At 41.1% G+C, this 25,065-nt stretch overlaps 1 protein-coding gene across 4 annotated transcripts in view; it reads left to right on the forward strand.

Moving 5' to 3' along the window:
• The first annotated feature begins 1,571 nt into the window (after window positions 1-1,571).
• The window catches only part of lepr (leptin receptor), a 42,928-nt gene continuing 19,434 nt past the window's right edge, over window positions 1,572-25,065 (forward strand). For 2 of the 4 annotated variants that reach the window (XM_035175890.2, XM_035175891.2), the window contains exons 1-3: window positions 1,572-1,695; window positions 22,415-22,472; window positions 24,139-24,191. In XM_035175890.2, coding sequence (XP_035031781.2) covers window positions 22,459-22,472; window positions 24,139-24,191 — 67 coding nt within the window. In that variant the 5' untranslated portion in view covers window positions 1,572-1,695; window positions 22,415-22,458. Of the gene's footprint in view, window positions 1,696-17,774; window positions 17,997-22,414; window positions 22,473-24,138; window positions 24,192-25,065 lie in introns of those variants that run through there. The other 2 variants (XM_035175893.2, XM_035175892.2) reach the window with 2 other exon arrangements.

A 25,065-nucleotide genomic window follows, 5' to 3' on the forward strand; every position in this document is an offset into this window, starting at 1 on the left:
GTTGTGATGCAGGATTCAAGATTGGAGACGGTTCTTCTGTTTGCACACCACTGTCGGTGTCATGCAGGTCGACTTTCCCAGTCTGCTCCGGTCAGCTCACTGTTTTGTTTCCTTACTGGCAGGTTAAAAATAGTGGCCTCCCCCCTCTGGCCTTGCCGCTTTGCAGCCATGTGTGAACGGCAGCTGTGGGGGAAACTAATAATGGCACCAGAATAATAACATTTACAGGCATTTAAAAGCTGTTTTTATAATAGCATGACTGTTGTCGGGGGTTGTTGCTATATTCTTATTGAAACTATTCTTTGCTGCCTCTTTGGGATCGATTCGGATTCTCACTTCGCGGCAGGTGCGGCTGCAGCTGGTGACTCACTGGTTGGCATCATGCAAAGTTTGACCTTTGGTTTTGTTTTATCATCTGTTTTTCATCGAAACCTGCAAATGTGGTAGCAAACTGAAACCCTTGACTGTGAGACTTAGATATCACTCCCCTTAGTAGGTCTGGTTTTTACTTCATCAAGATCAATGGATTATTCTCTGGGAAATTGGTGAAAATAGTAAATAAAGTGGAAATTCTTTTTCCTTTTTCCACCTCTTTGTCTGAATCTGCACCAAGATAATTTGTCGATTCTTTTCTTTTGTGCTCATGGCCCATCCTTTCACCAAGTTTTATGGAAATTCGTTCTGTAGTTTTTGTATCATAAAAGAAAAGAATAAAATATATAAAAGTCGGAGGTATAGGGGCTATTTGGTTTGACTGTGAACGGTTGCTGGTCTCTGTGTCAGAGGTCACGTGATACACTGGCGACCTGCCCAGGTTGTATCCCACCTTCTCGCCCAATGTCAGCTGGGGGAAATTGTTAATATGAAAATGTTGACTCCAGCTGTTTTTAAGTGTTGCATCTACCTCTGAAGTACAGTGGGGTTTCAGGGCTTATCTTTGCATTTGGAACAACATGACATCCTGTTATAGAGTTTGATTTTCTCCCTCATCTCAAACAGTGCAGTGGGTTCGTTTCCCAGAGTTTGTCGGGACCTGGTCAGGATCCCTGTGGGTCAGGGAATGGTGCTACAGTGTAACCCTAAGGAATCTGTTGGCAAGAGTGCGTCATAGAAATTATGGGATCAGATATCATACCCACACACACACACACACACACACACAACACACACACACACACATACACTAACGCACACAGAAAACCCCTTTGTACCTTAACCAGAGAGGGAAATCTGAGGCGACCACTGACAGAAGGTTGGTTTATCACTAAGCTCTTGTTTTCTCTAAGGCTCTGTGAAAAATCCCTTTTGTGCCCACCGCTACAAATAAACACCTCCAGTCCGTGTACATGCACACACACACACAAATAGAGGTGGTTTGTATCTAACCTTCCTGCCGTCTGCACACACACACACACACACACACCTGTAGATACACAAGTTAGCAGGCCACAAACACATGCACGCACATCCCGGCCTGTGCACCATGTTGCGAGCGACAAGTGTGTATTCTGACACCGTGAATCAGAAATAGCTCCTCATGCCCAGAGACACGCGGCCCCACATAAAGCTGTTTGCCTGCGGGACGTCAACATGTCAGGTCCCTGTCTGCCGCTGCCAACGTTCACGGCATCAGCTGGAACTTTACTTTTTTATTTCAAACGTCCGGAGAACTGCTCGAGTCGGTCGGCTGGCTATGTGAGTAAGCAGGGGTTTATTTCTCTGCGGTCGAGAATTCCACCCTTTTCCCAGGGAACAGTAAATGGATCTTTATTTTAAACTAACAGACACATTCAGAGGACTGAAATCTATGAGTGTGTTAAAAGTGGTGCAGCTTGATTGATTTTAAGGCGACTGTCAGGCCTTGATGAAGGTATGGGCTCGACTTGGTGTCATTCTAGTTTTCTAATTGTCTGAATTCACAGCGACTGGACTTATTCTAGTGTTGCTGTTTGTTTCTGAGGAGAAATAAAAGGAGATCATTCTTCTTCAGTCTCTCTATTTCTCTTCTTCCTTCTCCTCCCTTCTTCTTCTTGCTGCTTCTTCCTTCCCCTTCCTCCTTATTCCTCCTCCTGTGTCTCTCCATCCTCCTCCTTTCTGCCTCGCTTCCTCTAATTTACCATCGCAAAATCTTTCTTATACTAAAACATCACATATTCCATTTGTTTTCTTTATATTTTGGTGAGTCAGTCCAGTGGAAACCATGACATGTTCACATTAAATAGCCTTGAAATTAATTTGTAAAGAAACATTTTGGGATGTTGGTACTGAAGCTGGAGTCATGATGCATTTAGCTTAGCATTAGACTGGGAACCAAGGGGGAAAGAGTCAGGCTCTATACTTTTATACAAGCACAGAAGTTTAGATAATGTTATGACTTGCCGTGTTTTCTTTGTGTCTCTCTAGAGGCAATGCAGCCACTTAGTCCGTGATCCTTTCAAGGAAAAAAACAAGGAGACAGCTCTTGTGTTCAGCCTGGTGTCCGAGGTTTCACTCACACGCAGAGAGCTGAGATCCGGTGCTTCGGCCTCAGACACATTTCAGACGAGCCTCGGGGCAAAATCCGACCAGAGTGGTTTCGATCCACAGACGAGTCGTAGATTCTCAGAGGGCAGAGGAGCCTGTTTTTCAATCTTATGTCAGAGATAACAGCCGCGGTCGTTTAACAGGTGGCATTTAACCGCCCCATCCGACCATTGGGTTTATTTAAACTAGCCGTGCAAAAGGTGAGAGTATGGTCAACGTGGTCTCCACGGTGACGAGGAGGTTTCTGTGCTGCTTGCTCAGTCCGACCTCGAGGGATGAATTTGTACAGGAGCCAAAAGTGTAAGTGATTATTTTTTTTTAACCCTGTTGTTCCAGTTGTTCTCATGTTCATATTATTTATGTCCTTACTGAGCTTGATAGATATGAAAGTACTGTGATTTGTCTTGTTCATTTCTCTCGAGGGGAATTTTCACTTTAATGTCCTTTGATTTTGATGAAGGATTCAGAATTTTCCCAACAAATGTTCACTTATAGTCAGAACTAAAACAGCAACGCTTTATTTAACTTTCCTATTTCCTTATCCTAAAAATTCGGGAAATATGAAATTATGTAATTTTGAATTCCCTGTTTCATTACAGTTAAGATTCAAGATTTTAGATTCACTTTATATATATAAATCATCAATAAGTCAGTCCAACCCTTTTTTTATATGTGCTTATTGCTATCCAAAGCTGGATTCTATCCCAGCATGCACTGGGCTACTAACACACGGATGAATAAAAACACAGACAGACACATTTGCATATTTAAACTCATGTCGTTGGACTGAGTGCACATAACAGCAGCCTCTCATCTGAAGTCACGGCGACTCCGGTTTCAGGGTTTTACAGCGACGTGTACAGCAGCTGAATTTAATACTATTGTTAAAGGAACAGTTCCCTGCTGGGAGGACGGATAAACCTTCTGATAAACCTGTGTCTCTCTTCGCAGTAGAAAGGTGGGAACATATTTAATCGGAGTGACGTGAGTGGAGAAAAAGGAGAAAGGGGATCAGGTATTCATTTTTCCCCTAAAGCTGAAAATACACTACAACACCCAGAATGCACCGGGCACCAAGGCCTCTCTCCTATTGGATGCTTGACCCGAGCTTCGGGCGTGTTTACAAATACCACTGGCAGGGTCCATTTATCCCGAGAAGAAGAACTTCCTCTCCAGAACTCCTCGGTTCATACGTGGCTTAAAACTTTCAGATAACTTTACTGATGCTGGAGCTGGAAATTTGCTGCAGCACAGAGACTCCTCTTCCGTTTCCATCCGTGCACATTTTGCAGCAGCGTTTGTCCCCAGCATATGAGGCAGCTCTGCACTGCTTTCCTCACTTCTGCTGTAGCTCCTCCGAGTGTATTCAGGCTCATACAACACACTTCCAATACAGTTTTTTTCCATATCTATCGAACTATTGTCTAATGGTTTATTTCGATCGAGGATATTTTGATTCCGCTGCTCCCTTCAATCCGACTGTGCCCAAAAATATAGCCTGTGGCGTAAATACTGTCATTTTGGCAACATAGGGTCGAGTATATCTCGGCCCAGGCAACAAACTTTGCTCATATTCATACACTATCGATATTGCAACAATGCACGTTGAAAGTTTTGTGCAGTTTGCCAGATTTCGCTGTCTGCCTGCCAGTGCATCACCAACTTATCAACAACATCCTAATGGCCAAGACATGGGTCAAGCTACTTTGTCTCACATGTTCAATTTTCCAGGAAGAGTAGCAGGCTTATTGGAAAATATTTACTTCACGGACTAAAGTAAAATGAAATTGTCCATGTTGCTCCACTTTTTCCATTTCCTGTCATTATTGCCGTCCTCTTTTTTGTTCTGCTCTTTATTTATTATCCACATACAAGCCGTCTCTTTCTGTTTACTTCACTAATTCACCCTCGCTTCCCACTTAGGCTGTTTGCTACGACGACCTTTTTGTCAGGCAGATGAAAACAACACCCACAAACACAGAAAAGCGTACGCAGGTTCTAAACCACGTGCTGGGTCTGTAAATGTCAGCCTGCATTAGTGTGATGAGAAAGCTGGATGGGTGAACAAAATACTCTCGTTTCAGAACATTAAGATGAAGTGTTTGCAAACATTTTGCTTTTTAAAATCCCAAATTAAAATTTGTTTTGCTCCTTCAAAATGGCCTCATAGGTCATTTGTGCGATAACCTGTTTTATTTTGAAGGGCGGTCGTGTGAGAAGGAAGAATTAAAGCCTCCAGCGGCCATATTATGAAGGAGTGAAGGATTAAGGCAGGGTTGACAAAAACATTAAACTTAACAGGGGAGGCTGACGATGATTTCCTGTTTTGGCCGAGAGTCAATAACTATAACTGAAAATGTATGTTTATTAATGTAACCATTGTGGCAAAGGGCCTTAACTTAATGAAGAACCTCCATCTCTTAGCTGTAATGCTCAGCCTTTGAGGGTTGTGATGGAGCCAATCCTGGGTGACATGCTGGGTACATCCTGGACATTGGGTCGCCAGTTTCCCACAGGCGATGTAGAGGAGCTCTGGGAGGAAGCCAGAGGACCCGTGTGGACACAGGGAGAACATGGCAGAAACTTCTTGCTACGTGTCAACCGCTGCACCAGCATGCCGCCCTAATATCATGGCTACATTTGTATAGCACTTATCTAACCAAGGTTACAAAGTGCTTCACAAAAATCCATGGCAAGAAATAAATGAACTAAACTGGAAGGTATTCAATTCAGTTCTATTTTAAGCGTCATAACATAATAAGGTCAAGAACTTATAACCTTATAAGCGGACCACACCACCACTACCTCTATAAATGGATTCTGCATGTGAATATACACAATCTGTAGCCAAGGGACAAGACTTTAAGGCCAGAAGAATTCTGGTTTCCGATACAAGTTGAACCAATCACATTTGAGCTGAGCACAAGAGGCGAAACGCCTTGAGCGAAATGCATCAGCTGTCGGCTTTTTAATTTCTAAACTGTTGGACATTAGCCAAAAGGTCGTCTGGACGTGAAACACCTGCAACAAGTATCACTGTTTGTGTTTAGTGCAGAGAAACATTCGCCTCATGTGACTGTCGACAGTGTGCAGCGACCAGAAGATGGAATCTTGACCCTTAAATCCATTGTTTATTGAAGCCCCAAAATATTGGCCACTGCCCCCGAGGTTGATGCGTCATCAGAGGACAGCCAGTGGACTCAGAGATTGCCCTTTAAGCCAAAACCCAAACAAACCCTGCTATAGAATTGCCACACCATTAAAGAGCCGGTTATTTATCTTCTAACAGTTTCTGTGGCTGATTGAATCAGCGACTCAGAGACAAAACCTTTATGTTCGTTGAGCTTGAAGGACACGTTGCACCTGTGTGTTTCTGCAACAAAACAAAAGTTTTTCTTTTAAAGAAGATGAAATCCAGACTCTTATTCCCATGGCAGCTGGATTTGACAAAAGTAAACAAAACGGTCAATAATTTTCATGGCTTCAAAACAAACAATTAAAACAGTTTTCCCTCTTCATCATCACTCTGAAGATATCTCTGCTCACCAAGGCCCCAGCCGGGGGAGTTTGAGTCAGAAAGAGCCGATGGAGTATTTTAATTCTGAAAAAACTATCACGCACAAACATCTTTACGACCGCAGAGCTTTCATTTAGAGAAATAACGACATCTGAACGGCTCGAGGTGCCAAACTGATGCTGCCGAGAGGAAGATGTGAGACATTAACGTGGAGAATGACTCAAAGAGAGATCCGGCTGGATGTTATTACCTGCTGCTTGACTAATGCAAACAGCTTTAGCATGAGTGGGAGGTGAACAAAAACATTGTGTCATGTGCAGACACAAGTGGAGTTGAAAGTGTTATAGGAAATTAGAAATATGACACTTGCACAGTTTTAATATTTGAAAGATGCGTTTCTGAATCATCCTGAGCAGAATTCATCAAAGAGAAACAATCTCATTAGCGTTTAGTAGCTGACGGAGGTTTGATGTGTCAGAAGGACAAACTGTATAAAAAAGATCCACGACGTCAGATCTCCCCAAAAGTGAAGCCAAAGGATCGTGATCACCCCCTGGTGGCTGGAATCCATATTGGCCATAAATCCCGCTTCCTCCATGTTAACAGATTGGACGTCAAACTAAAAAGTCAGATTACGCACGTCAGGTAGTTTTTTATCACATTGATGTGTGTTCACGTGCTTCTGGTAAGTTTAGTTTGAAATATTTGATGCTATAAAAAGGGGGTGAAACCTCAGGTGCGTGTCCCTTGATGCTGCTCACATCAAACTCAATGCCAATTTCTCAACCTATTAAGTACAAAATCAATGCAAAGATGCGAATAGGTGTGAATTTTGCATCTCTTGCACCAGAATCAATTTGCATAACGTGAAGTTGAGAAAGCCAATAAGACTCCGGGCCTGGCACCCACCCGAGCCAGCGGGGGATCAAACCGGCCACTGGTTTACCCCAGGTAGCGCTGGACGCTCGTGGAGAGGACTGTGTAATTTCCTGAGCTGTGTGTGTGCCTTCAGATCGTCTTGTGGACCGACACGAGGGCGCCGCCGACTCCGGTGTTTCCACAACAGGTTCAATGTCGCAACTGTTCTCACCTCAGCCAGTAGACCTCCTCACAGTATTTGCACAACGTGAGAAAACAGAAGTTCGCCAGTGACGCAACCCAAAAGTTTGCTTTGCATTCGGTGTGTAGAAGAGGAGAAGCATCTCTACTGTGTTTAAGCTGCATGATATGAAGAACCCTCACTTTAGTTTTTATCTAAAAAACAGGAGATGAAAGAATTTGATTTAGTTTGAAATTTTAGCAAATGTACGACGATGACATTTTTATTCCTTGAAAAAAAAAAATCGGAATGCAACATAGTTCATCAGAAGAAGTTGGAAGGAACAATTTAAGCACCATTAGTTTTTAAAGGAGTCACAGTATTAACGCATCCTCGATCTGTGCCCACACAACAGCCCCCTACTCCCACCCCCCCCAGCTCTTTGCTGTGTGGGCTATAGGATGGCTCACTGAGTTGTGTATAATGAAATTTGATGACGCACGAGCTCGACACTGGGACACCTCATCAATTTCTCTCTTTCAGCTTTGCTCTCTAATTCTCTCCATATTTGTTTTCTGCCAGGGAAGAAATACTCCCTTATTATCTTACATGTCTCTCAAAGGAGAAAGTGAGAGCCGAGGCTGTGGTGTGGGTGCTCAGCTTGGTGTGGAATAAATGACACAACAATTGAATGTGTGTGTGTGTGTGTGTGTGTAGAAACGAGGTGGAGACTGAATCCCAGTGAGAGGCAGCGATTGTGGTTTGATGAGTGACTCCACCACCATCATCGTCCTACTGATGATGCGTTTCCGGCGGCGCAGAGAACAAGCAAACAGTCAATACGCTGCTGTCATTTCATCCCATCGCCGTGCACGCCCTGCTGCAGGCAGTGTGCTGATGTGCGTTAGTGTCAGTGTGTGCGTGAGACACCAGGAGAAAGACCAAGGTGCTGCGTAAGATGAATAAGAGGTGCTGGTCTCATCCGTCAGGCTCTTTGCTTTGGTCTCCAATGCTGAGAAGAACCATACAAACCTTAAAGACTTGTTGTCTGTCTGACTTCGGTCCCTTGCCAGATGTTGTCCCCTCACATCTGGTATTAATGCGAGTTGTTCACAAGCCCAAACAGCACAGCACTCTGTGTTCTCCAGGCATATGCTAGAGCGAGATGAGGAGTTATTGTCACTAATAAGAGCCATTAGATGCATTTAGTCGTGGCTCTCTCGTTAACTCCTGTTAGAGCCGAGGACGTTTTTTGTGCTCTCTCTCTGTCACCACACACACACACACACACACACACACACACACACACACACACACACACACACACACACACACACACACACACACACACACACACACACACACACAACATTTAAAGTTTTGCCCTCTCTTTTCATCCGCTGCTTCTCAGACCTGTTCTTCGTCCGTCTCTTCCCTCAGGGGACGTGTTGTCTGGCAGGTGCCGTGTCTCGTGTGCGCCTCTGTTTTTCCACCAAAAAGTGGAAAAACACGACAACGCCTCATGAGAATATGTGCAATTAGCAACTTTTCTTCAAATACACACATGTTTTACATAGAAAACATGTGTGCAACCTATTTTCTCACAATGAGCAAGACACAAAAAAGGGGAGATACGGGAAATATTTAGTGGTTTGGGTAGAAGTTGGGAAGCTTTGTTGACCCTTTGACGAAAACATAGTCTCGTCTCATCTTCTGGCTAAAGTGTTTGTCCAGATAAAACAAGTGCAGTCAAAGAATCATCTCAATTTGAGGAATTTCACTAACTTCGTTGCTCACTTGCATTGGTAAAGAGTGGCTGATTGACGCTGGCACTTTGTGTATTTCTGCAGTACAAGAAAAGGTCAAGTTTTTGTCTTGGGGCTCTAAAGAACCTTAGTTATTTCATCTACAAGATAAAAATGTTCACAATCAAGTTTGTGGATTACATACGAACAGTCAGATTCACTTTTTTCCATCTATCCCCACCTCTACCTGCATGAGTTGTTGTTTTTGCCCCTGTGTGTGTTTAAAGCTTGGAGGGAATATCACTGCAGATGATCAACTTTTGGAGCTGATCGGTCAAAGAGGAGGAGGTGAACAAAATATGGTCCAAAAAGCACATTTTCCAAGATACCTCTGCAAATCTTTGGGCTAGCAAGGAGATCTACACCTTATATCAGAAAATGCATCTCTGCATCCTCATAGGACTACAGACATGATGTATTGCTAATATAGATATATATAGATATATAGATATATAGTGCCTGCGTCGCCCCTCTGATGGTTGTCATTTTACGAGAGAGGTTAAATGCTGCAGCTTTTTCTTGGCTAAGAGACGGGATTTTCCTTGAATCCCCATGTTGATGACAAGTGTCCAAGAAGAAGCAGCCAAAAAGAGTTCTTCCCTCAAAATGTTGAACAAGTGAATCTCTCTCGGTTGTGTCTCTGACCTTGTTACATCACTGTTAGTTGGACATGTGTCCAGTTTGTTCCCTCAACACAAAGTTAAATGTAATTTCATTAAATCTTATGAAACCCTGCTTTAGTCTCTTTGGATCATAATCCTTGGTCAGTTATTAGATTGGCAAAAGTCTGCAGGATTTATTATTCTCCTGCTGACGGCTCCAAACGGTTTTCAATTCTAGACATTGGCCCCATCGTGCAGAACGACTGTCAGAACGACAAACGCAGGGTCAGCGTATATTTCCACAGAACTAGCTTTCAATGTGGACATGTGAAACAGCTGTTCTCTGGAAAACACATCATCTGTAATTTGAGATATAAACTATTGTCCTCAGAACTCAGACTCAGCGATTATATACTGTTAAAAAATAAAGGTGGGCACGGGGAAGGTTTTGAGAAAGGCAGAGATGTTGATTGGTCCACTTCCATGTTTTCCTCTGCTCGACAGGCCTCCGTCTGCACATTGGCTGTTACAGCTGAATTTCTCAGTAACAAGGATATGCATAGTTTGACCATGGGCAGAACGCCAATGGAAATAAGGATGTCAGGTCCATAGGCCTTCAACAAACATGAAAACACAGAACTGTGTGGTACAATATAGCCATTCAATGGAAACAGTCTGAAAACCAGATGCTTAAAATCGGCAAACAGGAAACAAAAGTCTATTTTGCATGTTTGAAGTTTTAATGAATCGAGGAACATAGAGAAACATATTCCGGAAAATATGGTTTGGAACTTTTTACAGGAAAACAATGACTGAACTTGAAAAGCTGCCAGACTTCCTCAGGTTCAGTGTCTCATCCGTCACAACAAATTCAGCAGACCTCACAAAGTTAAAAGAAGAAAGTTCTCAGATGCTTCCTGGTCACGAGAAAGAGGGTGTGATATTTTTCGTGAAGTTACTTTTATATTCAGAAGTTTTTGTTTTTCGGTATTGAATCCTTGAATGGAAGTTTTAAATAACGTTCTTCAAATAGCAAAATGTACAAACTAATGTGCTTTGCTTATTAAATTAGATTAAGATTAACTTGTAAAATGTCCCAAAAACAAACATTCACATTTCCTTGTTGGCCAAGAGGTCCAAACGAGCTACTTCAGCGTTTCTCTCCTTATAATGTGAACAGCACTTTTCCAAAGGGTCAGTGAACTTAGGCGAGATGACCTACTTTTATTGTGTTTAGCGGCAGGACAATCTTAACAGTGTGTATGTGCTACTCTGACCCCGATGAATGAAAATGTTTGTCAGATAGAGCTGCTTGTAATGATTTATTGCATCATATTTATTTAAATATTCTCATTAATAAGAATATAGAGGACTTAAACTGCCAAAATTAACAACGAATAAAGAAACGAATCAGTGGAGAACATGGAGAAATAGGCAAGTACTTTATTTTCCAAAGTGTCATGCACCAACATGTGCCCTTCCCTAACTTAGTAATAAGTAACTGTAGAATACAACAATGTTTTATATACATTTATGTATTATTTATTTGGCTGTTTTGATCCTCTATATCAGTAGTTAATCAGAGGGGGATGGATTTTAGTTTTTATTAAGTCAACATACTACAGGTATGAGCTCTAGAATAGTCTTGTAGAGACTTTAACTCTCTTAATGTGTCTATCGTTCAGCCTCTGAAAAGAAAGAGTCTTTATCAAAAAAACTTAAAAAAACATTTTTCAAACTGGCAACATGGAGATTAAAAGGCATGTGGATGTTGTTAATCCCCACATGAGGCAAACAGACACTCAAACTAAATACAGAAAACCTTTAAAAAAAACAACCAGAACTGGAAACACAAAGGATCAGCAGCACGACCAGCAGCCTCCTGTGTGGAAGTGTCTCTCTCTGACCCCGGCTCAGGAGCTTTTGATTCCCTGGTCAGGTGAACCTCATTGAACACTGACAGGGGGACATGGAGACCAGAACCATACGGCCATGACAATGTCAATGGGGCGTCTCTTATAAAGACGCCACCTAGTCGCAGTAAAGGAAGTGTAAGTCAGGATGTCTCCACCTCGGCTGAAGTCTGAAGTGGAGCGCCCCTTTAAGAGAATAACTAAAACCAGTGCCAATGGGTTATTAGGTGACTCCTCTGTAACAATGGCCCTTTATCTGCCCTCAGCTCCCACTTCACTTCCTGTCTTTCACAGAAAAGCATTAAAATGAACCAGACATGAGTCATTGCTGGTTGTGTGAAATGAGATCAAATCACATCCTTCAGCAATCAGAGAAATGTAATCTGCATGTGAAACAGGGGGAATCACGTTGCAGCCAAATCCTAGATGCATTTAAAATGTAACAAAAAAAGATGACATCATTCTATACGGTGACATCATCCCAGCCAGTTTGCAAGCATGACATCATCTCCTTGGTATGCAACCCCTCCGCTGGGGATCTTCCTTTTTTTCTGGAGCAGCAGAATCAGATTAATAATTCATGAGCGGCTTCCCTGTGCGAGGCGGACAGCTGCTTCGCTCTGCAGGGCTGGGGGGGGGGGGCGTAAAGATTCGACTCATAATGTTGGTACAGCGTAAAAACACTTGACTCACACTGCAGCAGTCATATTATAGCTCATTTGAACCCTATGATGAGTTGATGTCATGATGACAAAGCTACAACACTGCTCCTGCAGCGAGGGGACCGTTTAAACCAGCGACTGTTGTATTTTGCAGGAATTGAAAAGCCACATGAGTGATATTTATCTAATCTATAACCAAGAGTTGAGTCTAGATGTCAAATACATTGACAAACACAAAGGTTTTATTTACTCCGGCTGTCAAAAAATACAGGTTACAGAAATATAACAGGTTACAGGACGGCAACGACACACAAGACGTAAGTGATGCAACAATCTGGTGCGTGACTCAGAAAAGACGGCTGGTGTAAATACTGTGGACTGGGAAATGGAAACTGGTGATTTGGGTGAAGATGTGAGTGCTGGGTGATGAGGGAATGTGAGACAGGAACAAACCGAGCTGACACATGAATTCTGACATTTCTAGATTGTGTAAGAACTCAAATATAGAAAATAATAATGATTATCGTCATTATTAGAATCAATAATGGTTATAATATGGTAAAAGTAAGTAAATGAATAGATGTTTCCTCAATGCAGTTTATCTGTGGTGCTGTGAGTCGATTTCCTCAGAGGTTTAACATCAGGGGTGATTAAAAAGCAGATTAGATCATGATGAGAAAATAAACTGCACCAGAAAACAAAACTAAACAAAATTAATCAACTACAGTCAGATTTAGTTTATCTATTCATCACTTTCTTCTTTTGGAATCACAAAAACACGATCACGCACAAAGAGGATGATGTCATCCTTACACCCCGGTAGGGATGATGTCATCGGAGAGAATGATGTCATGTCTTCATTTTGAATGTGTGTTGGTGCGGCTGCTGCGACAGCGTGTTTCCCCCCCCCTGTGCTCCATCACTGACCCCAACATCTAATCATCATTTCATTTACTATACCAGACTGTGAATCTCATAAGTATGTACCATGTCTTTATGAGTAATGTTGACTGTAATTGTGAGTAAGATGTGTGTGCATGTTTTTCCACAGTTAAAAATAGTCCCAATCCAAAAATATTTTGCAGTAATTGTCATCAGGTCCTAAAAAAAGGGTTTTATGTGGTTGTCAAGATATTAAGAAAAATCACAAATTAACACAAAACAATTCCCCCCCCCAAAAAAGCCAAAATATTTAGAAACTTGGACATTTATCTCTTATGAACCAAAAGAAAAACATTCATCAGACAATGGACATTTTCAGTACATCTAATTTTGAAATCTGCTAATTCCAGAAATCTTGGTCTGCGTGTCTGTATGTGGCTCGAATGTCCTAAGAATTGTTCATCTTATCGGCTTCACACTTGGTACATGTGTCTGTAATGGGCCAAGGAGGTGCGGTGTCCAATTTGGTGCGATTCGGAAATGTGATACCATCAATCCGATTAACAGGCGACCAATGCTCTGTAGCTGCGGCGGCCATGACTCATTAACATAAGTGACATCGTGAATCCTGACAACAGCACGTACAGAGTCGAGCTTCACTGAACTTTGAACAAACAGGTGAACGGCTCTTTGTGCAGGTGGAGCAGCTTCAGGGTTCTGTGGAAGCAGGTCTTCACTTGCTGTGCCTGAATCACCGCAGGTCACCTTTACAGTTTCACAGAGAACCAGCCTCACTACAGGCCGAGCAAACAGCCCATTCCAAACAGGCAGGTTGACAAGGAGCTCTGCAGTCGTAATTAAAGAAACGAGAATATAAAGCATAAATCAGGAGACAATGTCTAGATGCAGCTGATCCTCGACACCCACTGCAGTTTACGGAGAGCGATGCCAGGCGGTAGATAATAATGAGTGAAATTCTAATCTGTAAAGATCAGTGGGCTGTAAAACCGAAGGGATGTGCCTCCATCATGACGCACATCAAGGAAATTCATTCGCAAATGAATGTCCTCCCCCTTTTATGCCGGGCCGATTTATTTATGCATGTCACAATGACGCGTTCTTTTGACGTCATAAAGTTTCATAGCGCCTGCAGGAGCTGAAAACCTGCACTACGACACATGTGAGGCCACTTTGTCACATCATTTCTCTGGAGGGTTCCACCAACATAACCAAAAAAAATAACTTACCCACAGTCTGGTTTTAATTCCAACCAAGCAGCAGTGTACTGACTCTGGGATTAGCACCGATGCCACAAAGCCACAGGGCCCTGGAGCCACATGTGTCAGCCAGCTGTGTCCGAGGGAAGTTTGTGAGCCGGGGTTTTCTTCCAGATACTCCAGTTCCCTCTCGTAGTCTAAAAAGAGCCACATGTTGGATGAAATTTAATTTGAAGCGTATTTCTCTTTGCACAGCGATAATCCAATGACTTCGAGGTATTTGGAGCAACTAATAATTTCTAGTCACTGTCCCGAGAAGGAAATTGGAAACTTTAAATTCCCAATGAGGATGAATGTTAAGGTGTAAATCATGTCAGGCCTCGTGTGCAGTGTTCTTTTTGTCCTACGTGTAAAAGGGATGGGGATGGATACGTCTGACTTTGAGCCTAAAACAGAAACAAATGTCCTCATGCAATAGTAATATTTATGTCACACGGTTTTCTAGCCACCAGGAAATAAAAAGTTAGTGTACTCATATTATATAATAAAGAATAGAAATAGTGTGCGCAATCAAATCGAGGTGCTTTAAACCTTGACTTTGAAATATCCCCATCCACTAAACCCAATAATTGGAAACCATGACTTTTAAAGCTAGCTCATTATTTTTCCATGCAAGAATAATGTGAATAACCTGCACACTCCAGGTTTTAAGGGTTTTAGGTTTCAAGTACACCAGTTATCTTAATCCAATTGAACTCAGTATGGTTTAAAGCTGCGGAGTATGGGATGGTTAACCATGTAGCGTCCCAACGATGACATGAAACACACACACGAGAGGATTTGTTACGACAAGCTACCTGAACTCCATGTTGATTTACTGTGTAACCAAACTAAAGCTTAGTCATCATTTTAGAATTGATCCTGAAACAAACATTTAACTCGTGATTCATCCAGCAGCGATGGTTTTCTCATGTACCCGCACATTGTTGTTTTCACAAAATAAAGAATACAGAATACAAAACCACACACACACACACACACACACACACAAACGCACACACTGTGCCCTTTGGAAAACCGCCATGCAGGTATCCATTGTTCGATAACATTCCAAGAATCAAATGTGTGTGATGGTACAGTGACACCTCAGCTTAATAAGAATTCACACCTACAGACAAACCATTTTTATGGTTTGTCTGTTATCCTTTATTAAACAGGATGTTCCCAGTGAGATACAACATGTCTTCTGCCAGTGAGTCCTGATTAGGATGGGCAGCAAATTAAATTTTAAAAAGTTAATTGATACAAACAGGGACAGGTAACACAACAGCATAGACAGAGAACACGTGTCAATCCAACGGCAAAAACTCATTATGTGAAATAAGAAGCCCTCTATAAATTGACACCTCAACTTAATTAGGATTCACACCCACAGACCAACCAGCCGTTAGCCTGTCAGGCAGCCAGGGATTCATTGTTGTGATTATATTCCTTCTTATCTTGTTATTTGTCACACATGTGGTCATTTGTGGACACCACAATCCAACCCAGACAGACAGAGCTGATGTGGATAATCAGGAAACTTGTATCGATGAGAGAGGAAACAGCTACAACAATCTGTAAAAATGATAAGTGTTAAACAAGCATTTGTAAATGTAATGATTTTTGTCTTGTTGATAAAATGAATAAGCGTGTTTAGGTTGGTTTAACGTGAGCAATCGCCCTAGTTATCGTCTCGTGTGTTGCAGAGACACAGACCGTGTTCCTCCTCCTTAAATAATGATTGGCTCTGTGCTCAGCATCTGAATCCTAAAGGTTTAGACACCAGAAGTGGAGGGACGTGTTGAAACTGAGCAGGAGAACAGCATTAAAAACTGCTTTGTATTTATAACTGCTGCAGCATGGAAACTGAAAGTGTCGGGAGGTGTTTTTCAGATGTATAAATATTCACCCAGGAGAACGAGATCATTCACTATTCACCGTGCAGCGCAGACGTCTGTGCAGAAATACTCACAGAGCATAACAGATTATTCAGTGGACTGTCTGTTTGCATTTGGAAAAGCATGTTGAATTAGTGGCGTGGTCGAGGATACCCACATCTGGTGCAGACTATTTTCCCGGACCAAAAACAGACAGTTTTCTTGAGCTGATTTTTGAAAAAGGAAAGTTGGAAGGTGCACTTCAGCAGGAGGTTGCATCACTCCAGTGTTTGCTCCTCTGTTTGTGCTGGACACAACTACAAGATCCTGTTTCACAAGGATGTAGTAAGTTGTGTTTCTGTGGTTCTCTAGAAGACAGTCTCTTACACAAGAAACAGGGAGTGGAATACAGAAGAAGACGGACACGTTGAGGACCATGAAGATGTGTCATGTTGCCAGCAGTGTACTTGTTATCACAAGCAGTGGTTGATAAGCAGATGTGGTGCAGTGGTAGGAAAGCACGTTGCCAAAATGTGACTTAACAAATACTGATTCAGAGTTTGAAGAAAGTGAAGGTTCCTGTCAACAACGTTTCTCTGTTAGTGTCCATTATCAGGCTGTACAGCAAAACCTCTCCGGTGAGGAGTTAGATAAAATCATCGCTTTGTTTTATGTCATTAAACTTTGAGCAACTCGCACTCACGCAAATTGTTGTGACCATTTATGAATCTTTTATCAGTAGTTCAGTGGAAATCATCTGAATAACCACAATAGACGTGCTGCTGCAGATTGGCTCTCCAGCAACGGTGCCGCTTTGGAGACCTGAATCATGAGGGGGAGTTTCTCGACCTTGTGTCGGGATAAAGACGTCGTGCAACACTTTTATCTACAAGTTCCAAGAACTGAAGCAAACAGACAAAGGTCTCCATTGTAATACCTGCCTTCTTGTATTTGTCTCGGTGACACCCTGCAAGAGAAAGTGGAGATGGATGGATGGAAGATTTCAAACGTAAAAGACATTCCCACCATGTGATAAATATGTATAGTACACATAAAAAAAAAAACGATAAATGAACAACATAAATAAAAAGGAATACATGAGAAAATAAGTCGGCAAAGTAAAACTGATAAACAAACAGATAAATATATAAAAAGAAATGCAAGATTTTATCATTTTTCGGTTCACAATTATAAATTGACAACAACAAAAAAAAACATTCACCACCTGCTGCATTGTTGCTGTTGTAGAGGAAATACACTATATTTCTATTCTAATGCAATAGTGTGCAATTATAATGCAATTTAAAGCACATATAAGATCCAAATCTGCAAAGTTAAATAATTAATAAACAAAGAGATGAATGATAAATAAAGGGTTGTATAGTGAATGCAGTGCAACACAAAGATGAAGAACCATGTGTTAGAAATACTCGATTAGCTCAAAGTTTGGTTCTCAAATATTGTAATTGAGTAAATATACTAAGTTACTGTCCTCCACTACATTGTGTTTGTATTTACTCCTGACCGAATGATTGTTCAAAAACGATAGAATTTCCAGAGGTGTTCCTGAACGCATCGCAGTGGGCTGGCCCCCATCGTCAGAGCCTCCTCCCCCCCTCTCTCTCCTCTCTCTCTCTCTCTCTCTCTCTCTCTCTCTCTCTCTCTCTCTCTCTCTCCCCCAGTCTCATGTCTTTAGCCTGGAGGCTCGGCTGGCTCAGCTCTACGTCAGAGAGACGGCAGCAGTGTAAGTGAGAGAGTGAGAGTGAGAGAGAGAGAGTGTGTGTGAAAACCGTTTTCTGTGGGAACTCCTCAGTCCCGCACATGGACCCTGGGACAGATGTTCACTGAGGATATTTAAACTCTCTGACTTGGAGCAAAAGGAGAAAAAAGACCTGCACAGAGACGATCTGGAGCGATGTAAGAAAACCAGTCTCTTTATTCTCTGACCAGCACAGAGGTCTGTCTGTTTCCCCGCCTCCGTTCTCACTCGGTCTTCCAGAGGTGGAAGGTCTCAGACACATCTGTCAGCCTGAGACACGACCTGTGTTCCCTCTTTGTGTTCTTCTGACATTTCACCTCATTTCACACCACTCTCCAGATGTGTCCACTCATGTGTCATCTATCACATCTGTTATCATGATGAGGACGAGTTTACCTCTGAAAAGTGCTTTTATAATGTCCAACACTTCTATTAAGATCTGCTGTGCTATTATTTTTCATGATACAACTAAACCTGCACTTTTTATTATTTGAATTACTTCCTATTGTTTGCTTCTTTAATAGTTTAATGAGCTTTATGATTATTGTTGTTATAATTATTATGGAGTTATGTATAATTTTCTCTAGTTCATGTGGCACCTTTCACTATGTGAAAAAAAGGAAGAGGCACCTTAAATAACTTTTTTGAGGACATTACTAAACCGACACTATCATTTAAATTGTCTCCAAGTGTTTGCTGCTTTACTTGTTTCCTTTAGTTTCTCATCAATTATTTTTTTTTTTCACTTGAAACTGTGTTTTGAAAGGTGCTATATAAGTTTATGATTGTTATTATTAAGATATGTGTAATTTTCTCTTATGGGGAAGTTGCCAGGAATTGAAAAGTCACCTTAAATAACAACTTATAAACACGTGTGGCATTAATGCTAAAGATCCAAAGAGTAAAAGTTGTCAGAAATGTGTTGTTGCTGCCGCGCCTACTGCTGTGGTTGATGATGATGATGAAGATGATGATGATGATGATGAAGGGGGGGGGCAAACAAGCCCCAGCTAGTCTCAGTGCACAGTGGCAGGCTCTGGGCTGACAGGGAGTGAGTCAGACCTGGATGAATAGTTGGCGAGGTGGAGTCCTCAGAGGAGAGGGGGAATAGTCTCGTCTTGATCCAGCCTAATGTTTTCCGAAGAAGACAAGAGAGAACAGAAGCTCCAAGGGGCTGAATTCAGAAACACTACTAATCCTTACATGAGTCACGAGTTGCATAGTTCTCCCTGAGTTTCCCTGTTTGCAGCTCGGATACAGTGAGAATCAATGTTTTAGCATCTCATTCTAGTTTTATACAACCAAAAAACATTGTAAGATACTATTATAAACTCTGGGATAATGGCTCCTGCAGCTGCATGTTATCCCCTGTGTGGCTTCTGTTGCGTGTCCCAAAGTTAAACAATGTGACCTTTTGGACCCATTTTGGCCGAGATCCACTTATACGATGTTGTGAGTTTGGACATCGTCCTCTTGACCCTTTTTTTCAGTTCATTCAACCCTGCACAACTCTGTTGTTTCCACGTGTCGGTGTTAGGTCTCACATCGCGGTTAGACTCAGAACATCCAGTCGGTCAATTCAGGACAGTTCAGACGAATGAACTGGTGCTGAGCCGTATTCACACGTGCACCTACTGGATGAAAGACGACGAGTCCTGGTGAAGTTGCTTATTTTCTCAAGAAATAATGAACTATCGTGTCTAAACGAACATGTGAAGATGATGTAACGTGACCATCACAACTGCCTGAAGCCCACGTGATATCAAACCCAAAGATATTCACCTACTCGACAAAGACCAGCAGCGAATTCTCTTCTTAAAATTATCAATCAATTATCAATTATCTAAACTGTTGCGTCAGCCGACTGATCCTCCAGCCAATCAGTGCATCTGTAGAGCTCATACAGATGATAACACTTAGAACCATCTGGGGATAAACACACGAGCAGCCTGATGTGAAAGGAGTTCTGTGGTCATGCTGAATAATACTGTGATCTACAGTTTACCACAAGGCATGATATCAGTTGTGTGATTAAAACACACAAATAATCCTGAACATGATTATGATTCATTTAATCAAAACAGTAACTTGCCATCTCAATAGCGACTTTATCGTAAAATAATGACTCACCGACTCAAAGTAATCATTTATTATCACAAAATAATGAGTTGGTATCTCACAATAATGAGGTTTGATCTTAAGATAATAACTGTAGTATCTCAAAATAATGGCTTAGAAATTCAAAAATAATGACTTCATCTCTCAAAAGAACAACTTAGTATCTCAAAGAAATGTGTTGGTATGTCTAAATATTGACTATCTCATAATTGTAATTCATTATCTCACGATTTTTATCTTTCTCTCATAATTTCGACTTTTTGATCTCATTATTTGAATTGAATTTAGCTTTCATCATTCATTTTTTTATGTCCCTGGCAGAAATGGGCTCGCATATGTGAGACTGTTTATACTGTGATGTTATTAATATCTCTGTTTCCATGAAACCTTTGTTGGCGGCGTTTCAAATCGGTGCGTTGCTGCTGTTGACTGTTTGGCATCACTGGATGTTAATGTGCTTGATTTTTCACGTATTAGTTTCATGGATCAGCCTCAGATTGATCTTCCTCGCTGATTAATTTATGCATGAACAGATTTTAAATAGATTTTTCAGAACAGGATTTATCCAACAATATATGTTGACGCTGACGTGTGTTGACATGATATTAATTCACATGCAGTGTGATGGGGGATTTTATCCATATAGTCTTTAGTGAAGCAGGGTGGAGGCTGTGTCTCTGTCTCACATGCAAATGAAGGTGGAGCTAAACCTTTAATCACAACCTCAGGCTAATATTGAAATATTTTGCCTTCAGTGTTTTCTCTTGATCTTTTATTTAAACAGAAGCTAAACTTGTTCACTTGTACAAATAATTCACGTCATAAATAGGATCCAAGTATGTTAGGTAATAAAAGAAAACAGAAATCCAGAGGAATCAAATGAGGTCTCTGTGTTTCATTTGTGGTAATGTTTCACCGTAAAAGCACAACAAACCTCAGAACATTTAAATATTAACATTAAAACGTGGAAGGGAAAGTGTGAACGTTGGAGGTTTTAGGGGTTTTCGGTTTATAAATTCCAGAAGTTAAAGTTTCCATTCTTGTTAATATGGAAACTGAACCCTCACACCACAGAGCGCTTACATGACAGCTTATCACTCCTCTCAGGGGAGACTCAGGTCAAGTCAGCACACTTTGTTTGGCTGAAACTGATGACAGATGTGAACTGTGCAGAACATGGAAAAATACATGAGATGCTGCCCAGTGTGTTGTTGTGTCCTGCTGCTGCTGCTTCCCATCGGACACTTAGTTAGTGAAGTGCCCTGTTGTTTTTGGTTTACTTTACCTCTGTGCCAGTCTGACACCATCTCCTGTGGATCCTATATGTAAGACGCACACTCATACAAAACACACTGCACACATTGATAGATTCTTCTACACACTGAGAGGATTTACTACACATTTACAGATGGGGCTTGCAAATGATCGGCTTATTAAACACACACACACACTGAACTGAACAAACTGTTCGCCCGTGCTGCTGTTTTTCACTTCATCCCGTGTGTTTGTCCTGGTTTTGCATATCAATGAATTAATGGGAGTTGTCACAGTATTAATTTGTTTTTTCTCTCTCTCGGCAACAACACGAGCAGAGGAGAGCTTCATTATGAACGGCAGTGAAATTCAGAAATATTGGATATTTGAAAAGAAACTATTAGACCCTCATGGTCAACTGCTTTTCTCACATATTGTGTTCACAACAATTTGAGGCCATCTTGACTTTTACCCTTGACCACTGACATTTAAATTAGTCTTTTAATAATAACTAATAATCTTTGAGTCCAATTGACAACTGGCCAAAGTTTTAAAGAAACTCCCTAAAGCCAGAGTTGAGATATCTTAACCAGGGTCTTAGTGAATGTTTTGAACCAAATTTGAACAGATCCCCTGGAAGTGTTCCTGAGATATCGCATTGACAAAGTGTTCTTGAGATAGTGTGCTCACAAGAACGGGACAAACGCCTCTGGCCACTGACTGTCACTGCAGCGGAGGCATAAAAACAACAACAACATGCTAATACAGAAGCATCTTGTTAGCGACCTGTGTGTGGTTGTGAAATGATTCTGTCAGGTGTTGTGACCTCTAGAGGAAATGAAAGCAGTCATTCTATTCCTTTCTTGTGCCGCAGGGCGTAAACTGTTTTCCTCAGGAATGAACTGCAGCTGTGGAGCATTGTATCTGGGGAATGGGAGGTGCTCTTATCACTGAGAGATCTGCCTCCTAAATTGGATGCGTCTCAGAAACCCTCTGCTGCTTTTTCCAATGCCACCGCTCCAAAAAAATCACTCTTGCATTCAGTCCGGTTATTCTTTCCTAAGTTACATCATGTTCCTCTCGTTTATTCCCATCAGGACACAGGTCTGCAGTCGTGTTGAAATGAGGACTGGTTTGCTTGCAGCACTTTTACAAATCCTAACGTATTAGCACCTTAACCTCTCTTCTCTGTCTTTCTCCTCAGTGAGATTCACCCCAGCCAGAGCCCAGCCAGGCCATGCTGACACTATGACCTCCACAATGTGAGTGTTACACTATTGGGTAAAGACTCATCTGTTGTTGTGTTTGGTTTGATCACGATGGGAGTTTCCCACTTTCTACAGATGAAGTCTTCATTCTGAAAACAGCAGAAAAAGAAAGAGCAGACCAGTATCATGTAGGGGAAAGGTTTAGTGTTGTAAGAAGATGTTTTTCACGTTACGAGATATTTTTGGACACTGCCCCTAACAACAGAAGAATCTCAACACGTCTCAACCCGGGCAAGAGGTTGAATCAGATTGTGTAACCGAGCCTTTTTTATTCGTTTCTTTTCTCAGCACATGTTTCTTCTTTCAAACATGAGTTTCATATTAGAGAGGAATTCATCGTGCTATAGTGAAAAAAGTGTTGTTGTTATGTGACATACTGTGTTATATCATAAGGTTGTGTGTCATAATAACATGAAAATAACATGTTATTTTTCGTGAAAATATCTTCTTATAATGCAAAAAACACGTTTACGTTACAGCATGAAAATGATCTTTTTTCTTTTTCTGTCGTGGCTGCAATCTGTTTGTGTAGAAATTGGTTGTATATAATATATGGTTGTAATACTGGGCTTAAATTTGGTGAATAGTAAACATTTTTTAGAAATCTACTGTTTCAATGGTATCTTCATATATACAGTACATGTAGCAATTTGTCTATAATCTATATATACACTACAACCTATACTAGTACAGTGACTCTCTATCACATGGGGCATTAATGCAATTGCTTGCGTGTATACAAAAAGATTGTGTAGTAGTTCAGCAAATTTGAAACAATATTAATCATCATATGACTTCACAACATTCACATTGTATTCAAACATGCGATTAACACTGAGTGAACATGGGCGAAGAAGTCGGAATAAGTAGCTTAAGTCATATGTCTTATGTCTTATATATAAATTAACAAAAATATCCACTTTAATGCAATTGATAGTGAAATGAACATCTAGTTTAGCATCTGGTGTTGAGACAATTTCCCATGACTGGGATCCATTGATTCACGATGAGCAAGCCTGAATATCAGCAGACAATAAACCTGCTGGCACTGGAGCGCTGAAAAGCCATTGATGAGAACTGCTGACCCAGGTCTTGTGTGATGCGTCATTACATGCGCAGAGAAGCTGGTCCACCAGTTCTTCCACTCTGCTCTGTCACTGTCACTGTTCCCTTGTCTCTGGCACAAGGCTTCTCACGGTGGCATTCAAGTGCAATCCTCCAACTGCCATGTTTGTCACATCCGATTGAGAAATCACTCGACATTCCTTTACACCGTTGAGGAGAGACTGTTGTAATTCCAAGGAATCATGTGTGATTTCAAAAAGGTATAAAAAAAAGGTTTAAAATAACAACCAAGATATAAAGAAAAAACACCCAAATGATATAAGAACAATTTAAACTGACCTCGTCACACATGATTAACCTGAACTAGCAGGATTTAGAAACGTTTAATATTATTCATAAACATATTTTTGAGGCCTACATGTGCATTACGTTTATAGAGCATTGTTATACACTTGATTGAATTTAACTAAACATTGACACTCTATCTATCTATCTATAGCACTAAGCTTTGGGTTTTTTGTACATTTTCTAACTATTTCTTCATCTCCCTCCTGTTTCTCTTTCTCTCTATCCATTCTTCTCTGTCTCTCCGCAGGTTTCGGTCTGTAGTGTTGACCGTCCTGATGCAGAATATCCTGGTGTCCCCTGGTGAGTCCCATGTCCAAAGCATCAGATGTGACCTGTCAGCTTGTTGTATGTGCTTTGAAATGAACATCTCTACGGCAACTGATGAATAAAAAAAGAAATCTGTAGGAAACCAATGAAAAGTTCAGTGTCACTGTCAGTCACGCAATTAAATCCTGTGTGTTTCTGTGAAGGAGTTCCTCAGGGTTCCGTTTTTGGATCACTTAAGTTTTCTTTAAATATTTTGAATGTGTATTTTTGAATACACACAATGAAATCTTGTATATTGCGGCTTGGTTCCTGAAAATCCTACAAACTAAAAGGATGGTTTTCACAAAGAGTAAATTTGTTTTTTTCTACTTTAAGTTCTGTAACCAAAGGGATTTACCAAAACATACCTATGAGTAAATTATAACAGATGTTTCAAAAAGTACTTTAAATTAATTGATAAACCTTGCCCAATCACTCAAAACAGTTTTTTGTAAATAATTGTCAGTTCCAGAAAAAATCTTGGCTCCTTTCGTTTCAGCTGCCAAATTGATGTCCACTGACAGAGCAGGTTGTTTGACCATAACTTTCACCTGCGTGTCCTGAAATCTATAACCTGTGTAACCTGTCAGGTGTTCACTGACAAGGTCTTTGTTCTCTCCTTGTGGCTTTTTTTTAACTGATTTTCACAGACACAGCTACTTACAACAAACAGTGACTCCTAGTTCACTGAAAACTAAAAGTACAGAAACAAACTATGAATAAAAATAACCCCTGAGGTGGACATTCTTTCAGAAGTGAATTTAATGAGCAGATGAAACGGTCTTTCTTGCCTTTGTTGTTTTATTAAAGAAAAATAAAGTTTTGCAGGGGGAAATCTCTGGAGGAGGACAGAGCTCTCACACCCAGA

The sequence above is a fragment of the Hippoglossus stenolepis genome, chromosome 14, assembly GCF_022539355.2.
Source record: "Hippoglossus stenolepis isolate QCI-W04-F060 chromosome 14, HSTE1.2, whole genome shotgun sequence".
NCBI classification, from domain to species: Eukaryota; Metazoa; Chordata; class Actinopteri; order Pleuronectiformes; family Pleuronectidae; genus Hippoglossus; species Hippoglossus stenolepis.